Below are 14,912 nucleotides of genomic sequence, written 5' to 3'. Positions count from 1 at the left end.
TACAGTCAGCAAAAACAAGACCAGGAGCTGACTGTGGCTCAGATCATGAACTCCTTATTGCCAAATTCAGACTTAAATTGAAAAAGTAGGGAAAACCACTAGATCATTCAAGTATGACCTAAATCAAATCCCTTATGATTATACAGTGGAAGTGAGAAATAGATTTAAGGGACTACATCTGATAGACAGAGTGTCTGATGAACTATGGATGGAGGTTTCATGACACTGTACAGGAGACAGGGATCAAGACTATCCCCATGGAAAAGAAATGCAAACAACCAAAATGGCTGTCTGGGGAGGCCTTACAAATAGCTGTGAAAAGAAGAGAAGTGAAAAGCAAAGGAGAAAAGGAAAGATATAAACATCTGAATGCAGAGTTCCAAAGAATAGCAAGAGATAAGAAAGCCTTCCTCAGTGATCAATGCAAAGAAATAGAGGAAAATAACAGAATGAGAAAGACTAGAGATCTCTTCAAGAAAATTAGAGATACCAAGGGAACACTTCATGTGAAGATGGGCTCCATAAAGGACAGAAATGCTATGGACCTAACAGAAGCAGACGATATTAAGAAGAGATGGCAAGAATACACAGAAGAACTGTACAAAAAAGATCTTCACGACCCAGATAATCACAGTGGTGTGATCACTGACCTAGAGCCAGACAGCCTGGAATGTGAAGTCAAGTGGGCCTTAGAAAGCATCACTACGAACAAAGCTAGTGGAGGTGATGGAATTCCAGTTGAGCTATTCCAAATCCTGAAAGATGATGCTGTGAAAGTGCTGCACTCAATATGCCAGCAAATTTGGAAAACTCAGCAGTGGCCACAGGACTGGAAAAGGTCAGTTTTCATTCCAATCCCAAAGAATGGCAATGCCAAAGAATGCTCAAACTACCGCACAACTGCACTCATCTCACACGCTAGTAAAGTAATGCTCAAAATCCTCCAATCAGGCTTTAGCAATATGTGAACCATGAACTTCCAGATGTTCAAGCTGGTTTTAGGAAAGGCAGAGGAACCAGAGATCGAATTGCCAACGTCCGCTGGATCATCGAAAAAGCAAGAGAGTTCCAGAAAAACATGTATTTCTGCTTTATTGACTATGCCAAAGTCTTTGACTGTGTGGATCACAATAAACTGTGGAAAATTCTGAAAAAGAATGGAATACCAGACCGCCTCTTGAGAAACCTACATGCAGGTCAGGAAGTAACAGTTAGAACTGGACATGGAACAACAGACTGGTTCCAAACAGGAAAAGGAGTACGTCAAGGCTGTATATTGTCACCCAGCTTATTTAACTTATATGCAGAGTACATCATGAGAAACGCTGGGCTGGAAGAAGCACAAGCTGGAATCAAGACTGCCAGGAGAAATGTCAGTAACCTCAGATATGCAGATGATACCACCCTTATGGCAGAAAGTGAAGAGGAACTAAAAAGCCTCTTGATGAAAGTCAAAGAGGAGAGTAAAAAAGTTGGCTTAAAGCTCAACATTCAGAAAACGAAGATTATGGCATCTGGTCCCATTACTTCATGGGAAATCGATGGGGAAACAGTGGAAACAGTGTCAGACTTTATTTTGGGGGGCTCCAAAATCACTGCAGATGGTGACTGCAGCCATGAAATTAAAAGATATTTACTCCTTGGAAGGAAAGTTATGACCAACCTAGATAGCATATTCAAAAGCAGAGACATTAGTTTGCCAACAAAGGTCCGTCTAGTCAAGGCTATGGTTTTTCCAGTGGTCATGTATGGATGTGAGAGTTGGACTGTGAAGAAAGCTGAGCACTGAAGAATTGATGCTTTTGATCTGTGGTGTTGGAGAAGACTCTTAAGAGTCCCTTGGACTGCAAGGAGATCCAACCAGTCCATTCTAAAGGAGATCAGCCCTGGGTGTTCTCTGGAAGAAATGATGCTAAAGCTGAAACTCCAGTACTTTGGCCACCTCATGTGAAGAGTTGACTCATTGGAAAAGACTCTGATGCTGAGATTGGGGGTAGAAGGAGAAGGGGACGACAGAGGATGAGATGGCTGGTTGGCATCACCGACTCAATGGACGTGAGTTTGAGTGAACTCCAGGAGTTGGTGATAGACAGGGAGGCCTGGCGTGCTGTGATTCATGGGGTTGCAAAGAGTCAGACACGACTGAGCAACTGAACTGAACTGAATTGACTATAGTTAAGTTGGTATTTTTAAATGTTGGCAAATACTAGAAGGCAACTATAAAACTAATGATGGGACTTCCAATTAGACATGAACATTCTCTAAAAACTTTTAGGAATCTAAATATACATCTGTGGCTGCTAATATATTATTCATGAGAAGCCTACAATCCTTTCTATGAGTTCTTTATGGATCCATTAGTCTCCATGGAGATACACAAAATCAAGTTGCTCATCTATTTGTTTACAAAAGCTAGTGAGCTCCAGTATCACACATTATGGATAGTAAGACTCCATAAAAAAAGAATTCTTGAGGTAGGTATTTATTGTTGTAGTTGTTTAGTCACTAAGTCCTGACTTTTGCAACCCTATGGACTGTAGCCCACCAGGCTCCACTGTCCATGGAATTGCCGAGGCAAGAATACTGGGGTGGGTTGTCATTTCCTTCTCCAGGGCATCTTCCTCATGAAGGGATCAAACTTACATCTCCTGCCTTGGCAGGTGGATTCTTTACCACTGAGCTACCAGGGTAGCTACCAATATCTGAGCCAAGATATTCATTAGAAATCATCTAAAGATTTCTTTGCCTAGATGTCTACTAAGTTTAGTTATTCTGGCTTTTATTTTAAATATTACTAATGAGTTACATGGAAAAGTTAGAACAGGCTGTCTAAACCACCAACATGGTATAGACACAGTGTCTACATATAGACAAATATAGTATACTCTATATACACAGAGATATAATATCTATATAAAGAATGAATAATAAAGAGAAACCGCACATGATCTCATTAGTGAAACTCAACTCTTAGAAATATGGAATATATTCAGCTTTAGTTGATGCACAACAGTAAGAAAAACAATCAGAAAAACTGCAAAGACAAGGCCCAGAAGATATTTACAATGGCAGAAGACTTGAACGATCCTATAAAAAGTTATTCAAAAGGCCAATCAACATATGTACAAGCACATTAATAATCAAGAAAATATAAAATAAAACATTAGTTACCATTATAAATAGATCATATAATAGAAAATCTTAAATATGAAAAATGCATAAAGAGAGACATCATGCATTCTGGTAGGAGTATAAACTGTATAACTTTGGAAAACTTTCCACTTTGAAAAACTGCTTGACCTCATCTATTAAATTTGAAAACATACACACCTTATGACCAAGCAATTCTAACCCTGAGTACATACTCTAGAGAAACAAAATCATGTACATGTGTATCAAAAGATAGAAAAAAGAATATCAATAGAAGTGTTATCAATAATAGCAAAAAACTATTGTTCAGCCAGAGAACAATAAATAAATCATGGTTTATTCAAACAATGGAAGAAAATTAAATTAGAAAAACATAAAATAACATCAGTGAATCTTATGTTGTGTGTTAGTTGCTCAGTCATGTACAACTCTTTGTGACCCCATGAACTGTAGCCCACCAGGCTCTATTGTCCATGGGATCAATGAATCTTACAAATATCAATGTAACTTTCAGAGAAGATGACACAAAATACTATAATAATTTGATCTAATTGATAAAAAGCTCAGAAACAGGCTACATACATTTTTACTGACATATACATAGGTGGTCAAACTGTAAAGAAAAGCAAAAAAGTAACTGCCATTACAGTCAGAGCAATAACTTACCTCTGGTGTGCTTGTACATTACATTTATTTATTATAAAGCATGTTTACATTTTTCTCTAAGTATACACCATAATAAAGTTTATACTACATATTAGACCCTTAGAAATTCAGTATATTTTTATGTGTACTGATATTTAAAAACGAGTTCAAGTTTTATCACAATTTTAATTTTTAATTCATTACTTGGGTTCTACCTACTACATTGCATGGGCAAAAGGTATCAACTTTAAACGTGTTTTTCATGACAAGTTATATATGACAGAAGTTTAGAACAATGTTATACATAAAAGTTATTAATTACCTTTATAAAATATGAAGTTAAACCATTGTTGCTGTGTGTCTCCAAAAATTAATTTTTAAAAAGTCAACTTTTTAATGTTATTACTTTGAGAATTTATATTATCAAGTGATAGATAAAGTAACATTTTCCCCTATCTACAACTTGGAAATTATATGAATATAAAAATTAAAGGCATTTCTCTATGGTCCATGGGAAGTAGGAAAACATTTAAGATATTTTCTTTTTATGAATAAAAACTATTAAAACTATCATCAGAGAAAAAGTTTTTAAGTCTCATAAATCTAAGTATTTCTTTTTGTTCAGAAAACTTTTATCTTACCTTTAATAATTCAAAATAGTGCCAACAATGATATACTGGCACCAGCATAAGGCGTGGAAGGACATAACGAACTGCCTCTTTAAAACCATCAGCGATGGACTGCAAAGTGAAAAGACAAAATAGTATATCTCTGATATAAAGGTTACGTAAACAGCAGTGCCTAACAGAAGTAGTTTTTAAGAATACAAGATACAGGGAACTCTCTGGCGGTCCAGTGGTTAGGACTCGCCACTTTAACTGCTGGATCCTTGGTTTCAATCTCTGGTGGGAGAACTAAGATCCCACAAGCTGCTAGGATCCCAGCAGCTGCACACAACTTAGCAACAACAATAACAATAATAACAACACTAAACAACAATAATAACAACTTAGACTAAACAATAGAAACATTAGGGTACAGATATCTTTAATGGAACTAGTCTCTAGTCTAACCTCATTTGTGTTTTGGGCATGACTTAAAAAAACAAACAAACAAGATAGAGATGTATCAAAACTATAATGAAAGCATTCTATATTGAAATTGAAGTGCTATAAATCAAGTTTTTTCCTTCTTTAATTTATCAGCTAATTAAATATATACATTTCATCTTTCATGGCTAATATAACTTTAACAATGGTCTTCTCAGCTTTTTCCCCAAAAGTTTTGGGTTCCAAATACCATAAAGGAATGCTGAAAAGCTATACATCTTCTCACAGATTTCTATGTCACTTTTACTCAAAATGTTTTAAGTAGTTACAAAGAATGTGTTTGGGGGGATGTGGTACATTGCAGATGTGATTTAAACCTATTTCACCAAACACCGATCAAATACATTTCAGATTTAGCTCATTTAACTTAAGAAAAATGCTGCTTAATTGATACAGCTGATCTTCACTGTCAAAGTAAACAGCCAGATCACATTAAATTTCCACAACAGGTCTGACTTCACTCTTAAATTGAAATACACAAGTTAATACCACAGTCTTCAGTACAGGAAGCACTTGAAAGAAACTATAACTGCTTCTAACATAGCATGTTCAAGTATGAGAGCTTTACAAGCCTCCCCTCTCCTTTATCATAATGGAATCAGTGAATTAAAATGGATGAGAATGGGTGAATTTAATTCAGATGACCATTATATCTACTACTGTGGGCAAGAATCCCTTAGAAGAAATGGAGTAGCCATCACAGTCAACAAGAGTCCAAAATGCAGTTCTTGGCTGCAACCTTAAAAAACAACAGAATGATCTCAGTTTGTTTCTAAGGCAAACCATTCAACATTCCAAGTCTATGCCCCAGCCACCAAAACCGAAGAAGCTGAAGGTAATCAGAAGACCTAGAAGACCTCCTAGAACTAACAAAAAAAACAGATGTCCTTTTCATCATAAGGGATTGGAATGCAAAAGTAGGAAGTCAAGAGATACCTGGAGTAACAGGCAAGTTTGGCCTTGGAGTACAAAATGAAGCAGGGCAAAAAGACTAACAGATTTCTGCCAGGAGAACTCACTGGTCATAGTGAACACCCTTTTTCAACAATACAAGAAATCACTTTACACATGGACATCACCAAATGGTCAATACTGAAATCAGATTGACTACAGTGTACCGGAAAATGGAAAAGCTGTATACAGTCAGCAAAAACAAGACCGGGAGCTGCCTGTGGCTCAGATCATCAGCTCCTCATAGCAAAATTCAGGCTTAAACTAAAGAAAGCAGAGAAAACCACTAGGCCAGTCAGGTATGACTTAAATAAAATCCTCTATGAATACACAGGGGAGGTAATGAAAAGAGATTCACGGTATTAGATCTAAATATCAAGGGAACATTTCATGCAAAGATGAGCACAATAAAGGACAGAAATGCTATGGACCTAACAGAAGCAGAAGATATTAAGAAGAGGTGGCAAGAATACACAGAAGAACTATACAGAAAAGATCTTCATGACCCAGATAACCACTATGGTGTGATCACTCACCTAAAGCCAGACATCCTGGAATGTGAAGTCAAGTGGGCCTTAGGAAGCATCGCTACGAACAAACCTAGCAGAGGGGATGGAATTCCAGTTGAGCTATTTCAAATCCTGAAAGATGATGCTGTGAAAGTGCTGCACTCAATATGCCAGGAAATCTGGAAAACTCAGTAGTGGCCACAGGACTGGAAAAGGTCAGTTTTCATTCCAATCCCAAAGAAAAGCAATGCCAAAGAATGTTCAAACTGTACCACACAACTGTACTCATCTCACACGCTAGCAAAGTAATGCTCAAAATTCTCCAAGCCAGGCTTCAACAGTATGTGAACTGTGAACTTCCAGATGTTCAAGCTGGATTTAGAAAAGGCAGAGGAACCAGAGATCAAATTGTCAACATCCGTTGGATCATCAAAAAAGCAAGAGAATTCCAGAAAAACATCTACTTTTGCTTTATTGACAAAGCCAAAGCCTTTGACTGGATTACAACAAACTGTGGAAAACTCTGAAAGAGATGGGATTATCAGACCACTTTACCTGCCTCCTGAGAAATCTGTACGCAGGTCAAGAAGCAACAGTTAGAACTGGACATGGAACAACAGACTGGTTCCAAACTGGAAAAGGAGTACATCAAGGCTGTATATTGTTACCCTGTTTATTCAACTTATATGCAGAATACATCATGTGAAATGCCGGGCTGGATGAAGCACAAGCTGGAATCAAGATTGCCGGGAGAAATATCAGTAACCTCAGATACGCAGATGATACCACCCTTATGGCAGAAAGCAAAGAAGAACTGAAGAACCTCTTGATGAAATTTAAAGAGGAAGTGAAAAAGTTGGTTTAAAACTCAACATTCAGAAAACTAAGATCATGGTGTCTGGTCCCATCACTTCATGGCAAATAGATGGGGAAACAATGGAAACAGGGACAGACTTTATTTTGGGGGGGCTCCAAAATCACTGAAGATTGTGACTGCAGCCATGAAATTAAAAGACACTTGCTCCCTGGAAGAAAAGCCATGACCAACCTAGACAGCATATTAGAAAGCAGAGACATTACTTTACCAACAAAGGTCCATCTATTCAAAGCTATGGTTTTTCCAGTGGTCATGTATGGATATGAGAGTTGGACTATAAAGAAAGCAGAGCGCTGAAGAATAGATGCTTTTGAACTGTGGCATTGGAGAAGACTCTTGAGAGTCCCTTGGACTGCAAGGAGATCCAACCTGTCCATCCTAAAGGAGATCAGTCCTGGGTGTTCACTGGAAGGACAGATGCTGAAGCTGAAACTCCAATACCTGGGCCACCTGACACAAAGAACTGACTCATTGGAAAAGACCCTGATGCTAGGAAAGATGGAAGGCGAGAGGAGAAGAGGACGACAAAGGATGAGATGGTTGGATGGCATCACCAATGTGATAGACATGAGTTTGAGTAGGCTCTGGGAGTTGGTGATGGACAGGGAAGCCTGGCATGCTGCAGTTCTTGGTGTCGCAAAGAGTTGGACACAACTGAGCAACTGAACTGAATTGATTAGATCTAGTAAACAGAATGCCTAAACAACTATGGACAGAGGTCCTTAATATTCTACAGGAGGCAGTGAACAAAACCAAAGAAAAAGAAATGCAAGAATACAAAGTGGTTTTCTGAGGAGGCTTTACAAATAGCTGAAGAAAGAAGTGCAAAGCAAGGGAAAAAGGGAAAGGTACACCCAACTAATGCAGAGTCCCAGAGAACAGCAAGGAGAGAAAAGGCCTTCTTCAATGAACAATGCAAAGAAACAGAGGAAAACAACAGAAAAGACAAGAGATCTCTTCAAGAAAGTTGGAAATATTAATATCCAAAGATGGGCACAGTAGAGGACAGAAATGATAAAGACCTAATAGAAACAGAAGAGATCAAGAAGAGATGGAAAGAATACACAGAAAAACCATACAAAAAAGATATTAATCACCCAGACAACCATGATGCTGTCGTCTCTCACTTAGAGCCAAACATTCTGGAGTGTGAAGTCAAATGGGCCTTAGGAAGCACTGCTGCCAATAAAGCCAGTGGCGGTGATGGAATTCCTGCGGAGCTATTTAAAATCCTAAAAGATGATACTATTAAAGTGCTGCATTCAATATGTTAGCAAATTTGGAAAACTCAGAAGTGGCCACAGGACTGGAAAAGGTCAATCCTTATCCCAACTCCAAAGAAGGGCAGTACTAAAGAATGCTCAAACCACCAGACAATTGCACTCATCTCCCATGCTAGTAAGGTTATGCTCAAAATCCTCCAAGCTAGGCTTCAGCAGTACATGAACCAAGAACTTTCAGAAGTTCAAGGGGTTTAGGAAAGGCACAGGAACTAGAGTACAAATTACCAACATTTGCTGAATCATAGAGAAAGCAAGGGAATTTCAGAAAAACATCGACCTCTGTTTCATTAACTATGATAAAGCCTTTGACTGCATGGATCATAACAAACTGTGAAACACTCTTAAAGAGATGGGAATACCAGACCATCTTACCTGTTTCCTGAGAAACCTGTATGTGGGTCAAGAAGCAATAGTTAAATCCCTGTATGGAACAACTGACTGGTTCAGGATTGAGAAAGGAGTATGATAAGGCTGTTTATTTCACCCTGTTATTTAACTTATATGAAAAGCATGTCATGTGAAAGGCTGGGCTGGATGAGCTACAAGCTCTGGAATCAAGATTGCTGAGAGAAATACCAATAACCTCAGATATGGCAGGTGACACTACTCTAATGGCACAAAGTGAAGAGGAACTAAAGAGCCTCTTGATGAGGGTGAAAGAGAAGAGTGAAAAAGCTGGCTTAAAACTCAAAAAAACTAAGATGATGACATCTGGTCCCATCACTTTATGGTAAATAGGAGGGAAAGAGGTGGAAGCAGTGACAGATTTCCTTTTCTTGCACTCTAAAATCACTGCAGATGGTGACCGCAGCCATGAAATCAGAAGACGACTGCTTCTTGGCAGGAAAGCTATGGCAAACCTAGACAGAGTGTTAGAAAACAGACATCACTTTGCCGATAAAGGTCTGTATAATCAAGGCTATGGTCTTCCTGGTACGGATGTACAGATGGGAGAGCTGGACAATAAAGAAGGCTGAGCTCTGAAGAACTGATGCTTTCAAACTGTGGTGCTGGAGAAGACTCCTGAGAGTCCCATGGAAAGTAAGGAGATCAAACCAGTCAATGTTAAAGGAAATCAACCCTGAATACTCCTTGGAAGGACTGATGCTGAAGCTGGCCACCTGATGCGAACAGCTAACTCATTGGGAAAGACCCTGATGCTGGGAAACATTGAAGGCAGAAGGAGAAGAGGGTAACAGAGGATGAGATGGTTGGATGGTATCACCAATTTGTTGGAGATGAACTTGGGCAAACTCTGGGAGATGGTGAGGGACAGGGAAGCCTGGTAGACTGCAGTCCATGGGGTTACAAAGAATAGGACACAACTTGATGACTGAACAACAACAATAACAATAAACTCTTCTTCAGGAGAAATCTTTTTTTTTTTCTGATTGGTACCCTGGAGATTTTTACACCTTGGATTAATGCATGATAGGAAACTCCATAGGATAATAAGTAACGTGTAGGAAAAATTGGAAGAGAATGCAAAAACATAAAGTAAGATTAGAAACTAATTCTCTTCAAGATACCTGTACTGGTAAGTTTTTGTTGTTTAGTCTAAGTTGTTTTTGCTAAGCTGTGTCTGACTCTTTTGCAATTCCATGGACTGTAGCCAGCTAGGATTCTCTGTTCGTGGGATTTCCCAGGCAAAAATACTGGAGTAGGTTGCCATTTCCTTCCCCCAGAGGATCTTCCAGACCTGGGGACCAAACTCACATCTCCTGCATTGCAGGTGGATTCTTTACTGCTGAGCCACCAGGGAAGCCCCCTGTACCCTTGTATCACCTGGAAAATCAGCAGCAGCAGCAGCAGCAGGTACATCCCAGTTTTGAAAACTAATAGTCTGCAGAATAAATGATTTTCTAAAATTTATGAGGCATTTAAAAGTCACTCATGTTGATTTTAAATGTCATATATTTATTTAAAGTGGTATATCTCCTCATCAGGTAAATACAGACAGAAGCAATACACAACGTGAAGAAAAAGTTCAAGATGCTGTTTTTAAAATATATCCTCATAGGTAAACATACCCATAATTCTCACCTATTGTTAACTGAAGTAAACTATAATTTGTTCAACAGACTTTTACCAGAATATGCAGAGATTAATTTCTTTTATCATTTAATTAAGACAGTGATATAAATTATGCTGGATATAGGTTTATGTATTTTATATGCAATGCTTTAACTGGAAGCAAGATGAAACTTTAAATTTAGTCTACAAAACTGTCATTTACATGGTTAATTAGCACTGAAATGGCTCCTAAAGTGTATTCTAAAATATTAATGCAATGTATGTTTATAGTGTAAGGAGGCCTGTAAAGACAATATACACTAATGTTTGCATGTGTAGTATGTGCCAAATGTGCTTAGTGTATTCCCGTTTAATTTTCATAACCATAGAGATGTACATTATCATTATCATTTTACAAATAAGTAAACTGATTCTCAGAGATTAAGTGATTTATTCAAGGTAAGATAATTGGCTCAAAGCCAGAAGTTCTGACTCCAAAACTCATATTCTTACAGTGTGCCTACATCTTCTAAAGTTTTGTTGTGTTTTTTAATAAAGCATTACTTTTTCATCTTACAAATGAAAAATTTGTTTTACGTTAATAAAGTACAAGTGAGTCTGGCCTGAAAAGGGGTATTATCTAACTCTGAATTTCACTGAGTATCTGGAATAACAGCTTAAATAATTGGGTTAGAAACATTAAAATCTCATAGTAAGAATTACTGGGTGCTTCCCAGACGGCACTAGTGGTAAAGAACCTGCCTGCAAATGCAGGAGACATAAAAGACGTGGGTTTGATCCCTGGGTCGGGAAGATCCCCTGGAGGAGGGCATGGCAACCCACTCCAGTATTCCTGCCTGGAGAATCCCACGAACAGAGTCTGGTGGGCTATTTATAGTTTATGGAGTCACAAAGAGTCAGACATGACTGAAGCGACCTAGGAGCAGCAGCAGTAGTAAGAATAACTAATAAAATAAGGATGAAACAATTGTTGTACTTTTAATGAGTATGCAAAGATCTTATAAGCATACTGTTCCATTTAACTAATGCTTAATTTATGGTTTATATGAATATCGAAGATTTAACTTAAAAATTATTTCTTCAATTAAGTAAATTTTGAGAATTAAGTGTAAGTTTTATTCCAAATTGACAAGTTTTTGAGGAATAGATGATAATGGGAATTCACAGTAAAGGAGGCAGGGAGAAGACAATACGTTCAGTTTTATTTATTTATATTTGAAGTCCTTGTGGGATATTCAAGTGAATTAGTTCAAAAGGTTGCTGGTTATAGGAAGGTGCATACACACACACACATCCAGTGTTCAAAAGAAAGCTATGGGTTAAAAATACAAATAAGGAAGTCACCAGCATACAGATGGAAGCAAAGGGTATGGATAAAGTCCTCAAGGACAGCACAAAGGAACAGAACAGCAGGAGCTGATATAAGAAGATGGGTAACACCTGCAACTAAGGAAACTGAGAAGAGGAAACCAGAGAAGATGAAAACTATGTAACAGTAGTATCACAGAAGTAAAAAAGAGCAAGAGGAATATTCATAAATACTACAGACATAAACATGAAATCAAAATAACCACAAGATTCGGTGGTTAAGTTCATTGTCCAGGGCAGGTTTTAGTGTTAGAGCCTGGTTAGAGCACAGGTGGTGGCAGTCTGATAGAGAATGATCAAAATATCATTGGCTACAAATGGGAAAAAACAAAAGGGGTAAGAGTAACAGCGACAAAAATCTGTGCATTTATTCACTTGTTTTAGGACAATACAGATTTGACCATATTCTTATGCTAAGGGAGAAAAGCCTGTCTAAATGCAGGAAGCTTCTACAGCAGTAAGTAGTCAAGGATCATCGATGCCAATCTAACCTTCATTAAGTGTTAACAGAGTAAAATGTAATTTTGTCTCTCTCCACTTACTCTCATTTTATCTAACTGCATTACAGAACCAATTAACTTGCATAATCTCCATTAATATACCTATCTCCTTTAAATGACAGTCCTAATTGGAAAATAGTATGAGTATACATGAGGATATTCTCCACTCTTTATTATTTCAGTTCTCTCTCTCGTAGGGAAACAGATCCTGAAATAGCTCTCCACCATCATCTCTACATCTCAGATCTAGAGTGTACCAGATTTTTCTAGTCACACAGTATTTGTGATGGTATTCTATAAAAGATTTCCACATTAAGGACAAATTGAAAGAACTCAAGACAGAAAACAAAAGACAACCTACAACAGTTTTACAATTAACAGATTTTGAAGGACTGGTAAAATATTCCTTTAGTTTCTTTATAAAAAAAACAGCATTCAATTTAAGTTTACCTGAAAGTGTAGAGCCACTGCAGGTCTGGCCATCAACTTACTAAAATTTTCATTAAACTTTGGTGAAAGAATATCCTGGGATAATGTTTCATAAGGATCAAATGCTTGCTCCTATTTTTTTTTTTAAAAAAAGAAAAATATGTTAGGTTTAAAAGAAAATCTTTTCTACTATCATGGCACAGATTATTTAATGGCAAATTTTTAGTTAAGCCCTCCATTAGGTTTCAGAACATTTTTTTTATTCTGGGGACAAATAATAACTATGGACTATAACTTGGAAATTTTTTAAAAATGTAAGTAATGACTTTAAGTAATAGATGACAAGAAGCTGCTAGTCTTAAAATAGGTCACTGACTTGTGATCACAAGTATCAAACTATCAAATGCATATGCATATTTATCCCAGCTAAACAAAAATTGTATTATTAGTAAAATAAGGCTGGGATTTGAAATTTCAGTTAGGTTTGCTGCTGCTGCTAAGTCACTTCAGTCGTGTCAGACTCTGTGTGACCCCATAGACGGCAGCCCACCAGGCTCCCCTGTCCCTGGGATTCTCCAGGCAAGAACACTGGAGTGGGTTGCCATGTCCTTCTCCAATGCATGAAAGTGAAAAGTGAAAGTGAAGTCACTCAGTTATGTCTGACTCCTAGCGACCCCATGGACTGCAGCCTACCAGGCTCCTCCATCCATGGGATTTTCCTGGCAAGAGTACTGGTGTGGGTTGCCATTGCCTTCTCCATCAATTAGGTTTACCTAGGCTAAAAGTCTAGATGGTTGGATGGCACCACCAACTCTACGGACGAGAGTTTGAGCAAGCTCCAGGAGTTAGTGAAGGACAAGGAAGCCTGCCTAGCATGCTGCAGTCCATGGGGTCGCAAAGAGTCAGACACGACTGAGCCACTGAACTGAAATGAACTGAGACTAAAAGCAGTTTACACTGAGGATATTTTCAAAAGAAGCAAGAAGTGATACTTCCCCTGTTTTATACCACATTTTTTCAAAATTAGAAAAAGAAACCAAAGACTAACATACAGTAAAATAACAAAACAGAAACTGCCCATATTTTGTCCATGTTTATATTTTTTAAAATTCCTATTATTTTATAATAATCAATATCTGCAAAGTTTAGTTAGAACTAAGACTTATTTCATTTTCATATGTTAAAAATACAATATGTTTTCCAGAAAATAACAAGTGCTGTCAAGGATGCAGAGACACTACAACCTTTGTCCACTGACACTTGGAATGCAAAATGGTATAGCCCCTGTGGATAAGTTTGACAATTCCTCAAAAAGCTAAACAAAGAACTATGATATGACCAGCAATTCTACTCCTAGGTATATACCCAAAAGAACCAAAAAAAAAAGTGACTCAGATACTCATATGCCAATGTTTACTGTAGCATTATTCACAATAGCCAAAAAGTGGAAAAAGCGCAAGGGTCTATCAACAAATAAATGGATAAACAAAATGTGGTATATACACACAGGGGAACATTATTCAGTCATAGAGAAGGAATTCTGATAACATGCTATTACATGGATGAACCTTGAAAACATTATGCTAAGTGAAATATGCAAAGGAGAACATTGTAATAATTCTACCTTTATCAAATATCTAGAATCAGCAAGTTCATAGAGACAGAAATAGATTAAAGGTTACCAGCGTTTGTGTGGGAGAGAATAAGGATTATTACTTAATGAGTACAGAGTTTCTATTCAGGATGATTAAAAGGTTTCAGAAATGGATAGTTATAATGATAGTATATTACTATGAGTTTCATTTATCCCTTAAATTGTACACTTAAAATTGCTAAAACGGCAAATTATGTTTTACCATAAAAATTAGAAAATACATTTTTGAATACAAGTTTTTGACTCATGATATCTTTAAGAGTACAAGCAACCAGATTACAAAGTAATATTCTAAGATATCACAATATTAAAAAAAGCTTTCTAATAAGAGCAAGCCTAAGTATCTTGGTTAGGCATCAGTAACTGAGTATTTCTATACTATCAGTTCCATTGTCTACACAAT

General features: G+C 37.4%; 1 protein-coding gene across 3 annotated transcripts in view; it reads right to left on the bottom strand.

Moving 5' to 3' along the window:
• Window positions 1-14,912, bottom strand: part of SOS2 (SOS Ras/Rho guanine nucleotide exchange factor 2) — a 105,936-nt gene that overhangs the window by 44,942 nt on the left and 46,082 nt on the right. For all 3 annotated transcript variants that reach the window (XR_015134780.1, XM_086321594.1, XM_086321595.1), the window contains exons 7-8: window positions 12,877-12,987; window positions 4,437-4,535 (exon numbers count right to left, since the gene is read on the bottom strand). Coding sequence is in view for 2 of the 3 variants with exons in the window: in XM_086321594.1 (XP_086177720.1) it covers window positions 4,437-4,535; window positions 12,877-12,987 (210 nt within the window). In the remaining variant the exon portion in view is untranslated. The remainder of the gene's footprint in view (window positions 1-4,436; window positions 4,536-12,876; window positions 12,988-14,912) is intronic.

Source organism: Bos grunniens, chromosome 10 (genome assembly GCF_055505025.1).
Source record: "Bos grunniens cultivar Pamir isolate PY7600 chromosome 10, Bosgru_T2T1.0, whole genome shotgun sequence".
In the NCBI taxonomy this organism is placed as follows: domain Eukaryota; kingdom Metazoa; phylum Chordata; class Mammalia; order Artiodactyla; family Bovidae; genus Bos; species Bos grunniens.
This window is presented reverse-complemented; position numbering and strand designations above follow the sequence as displayed.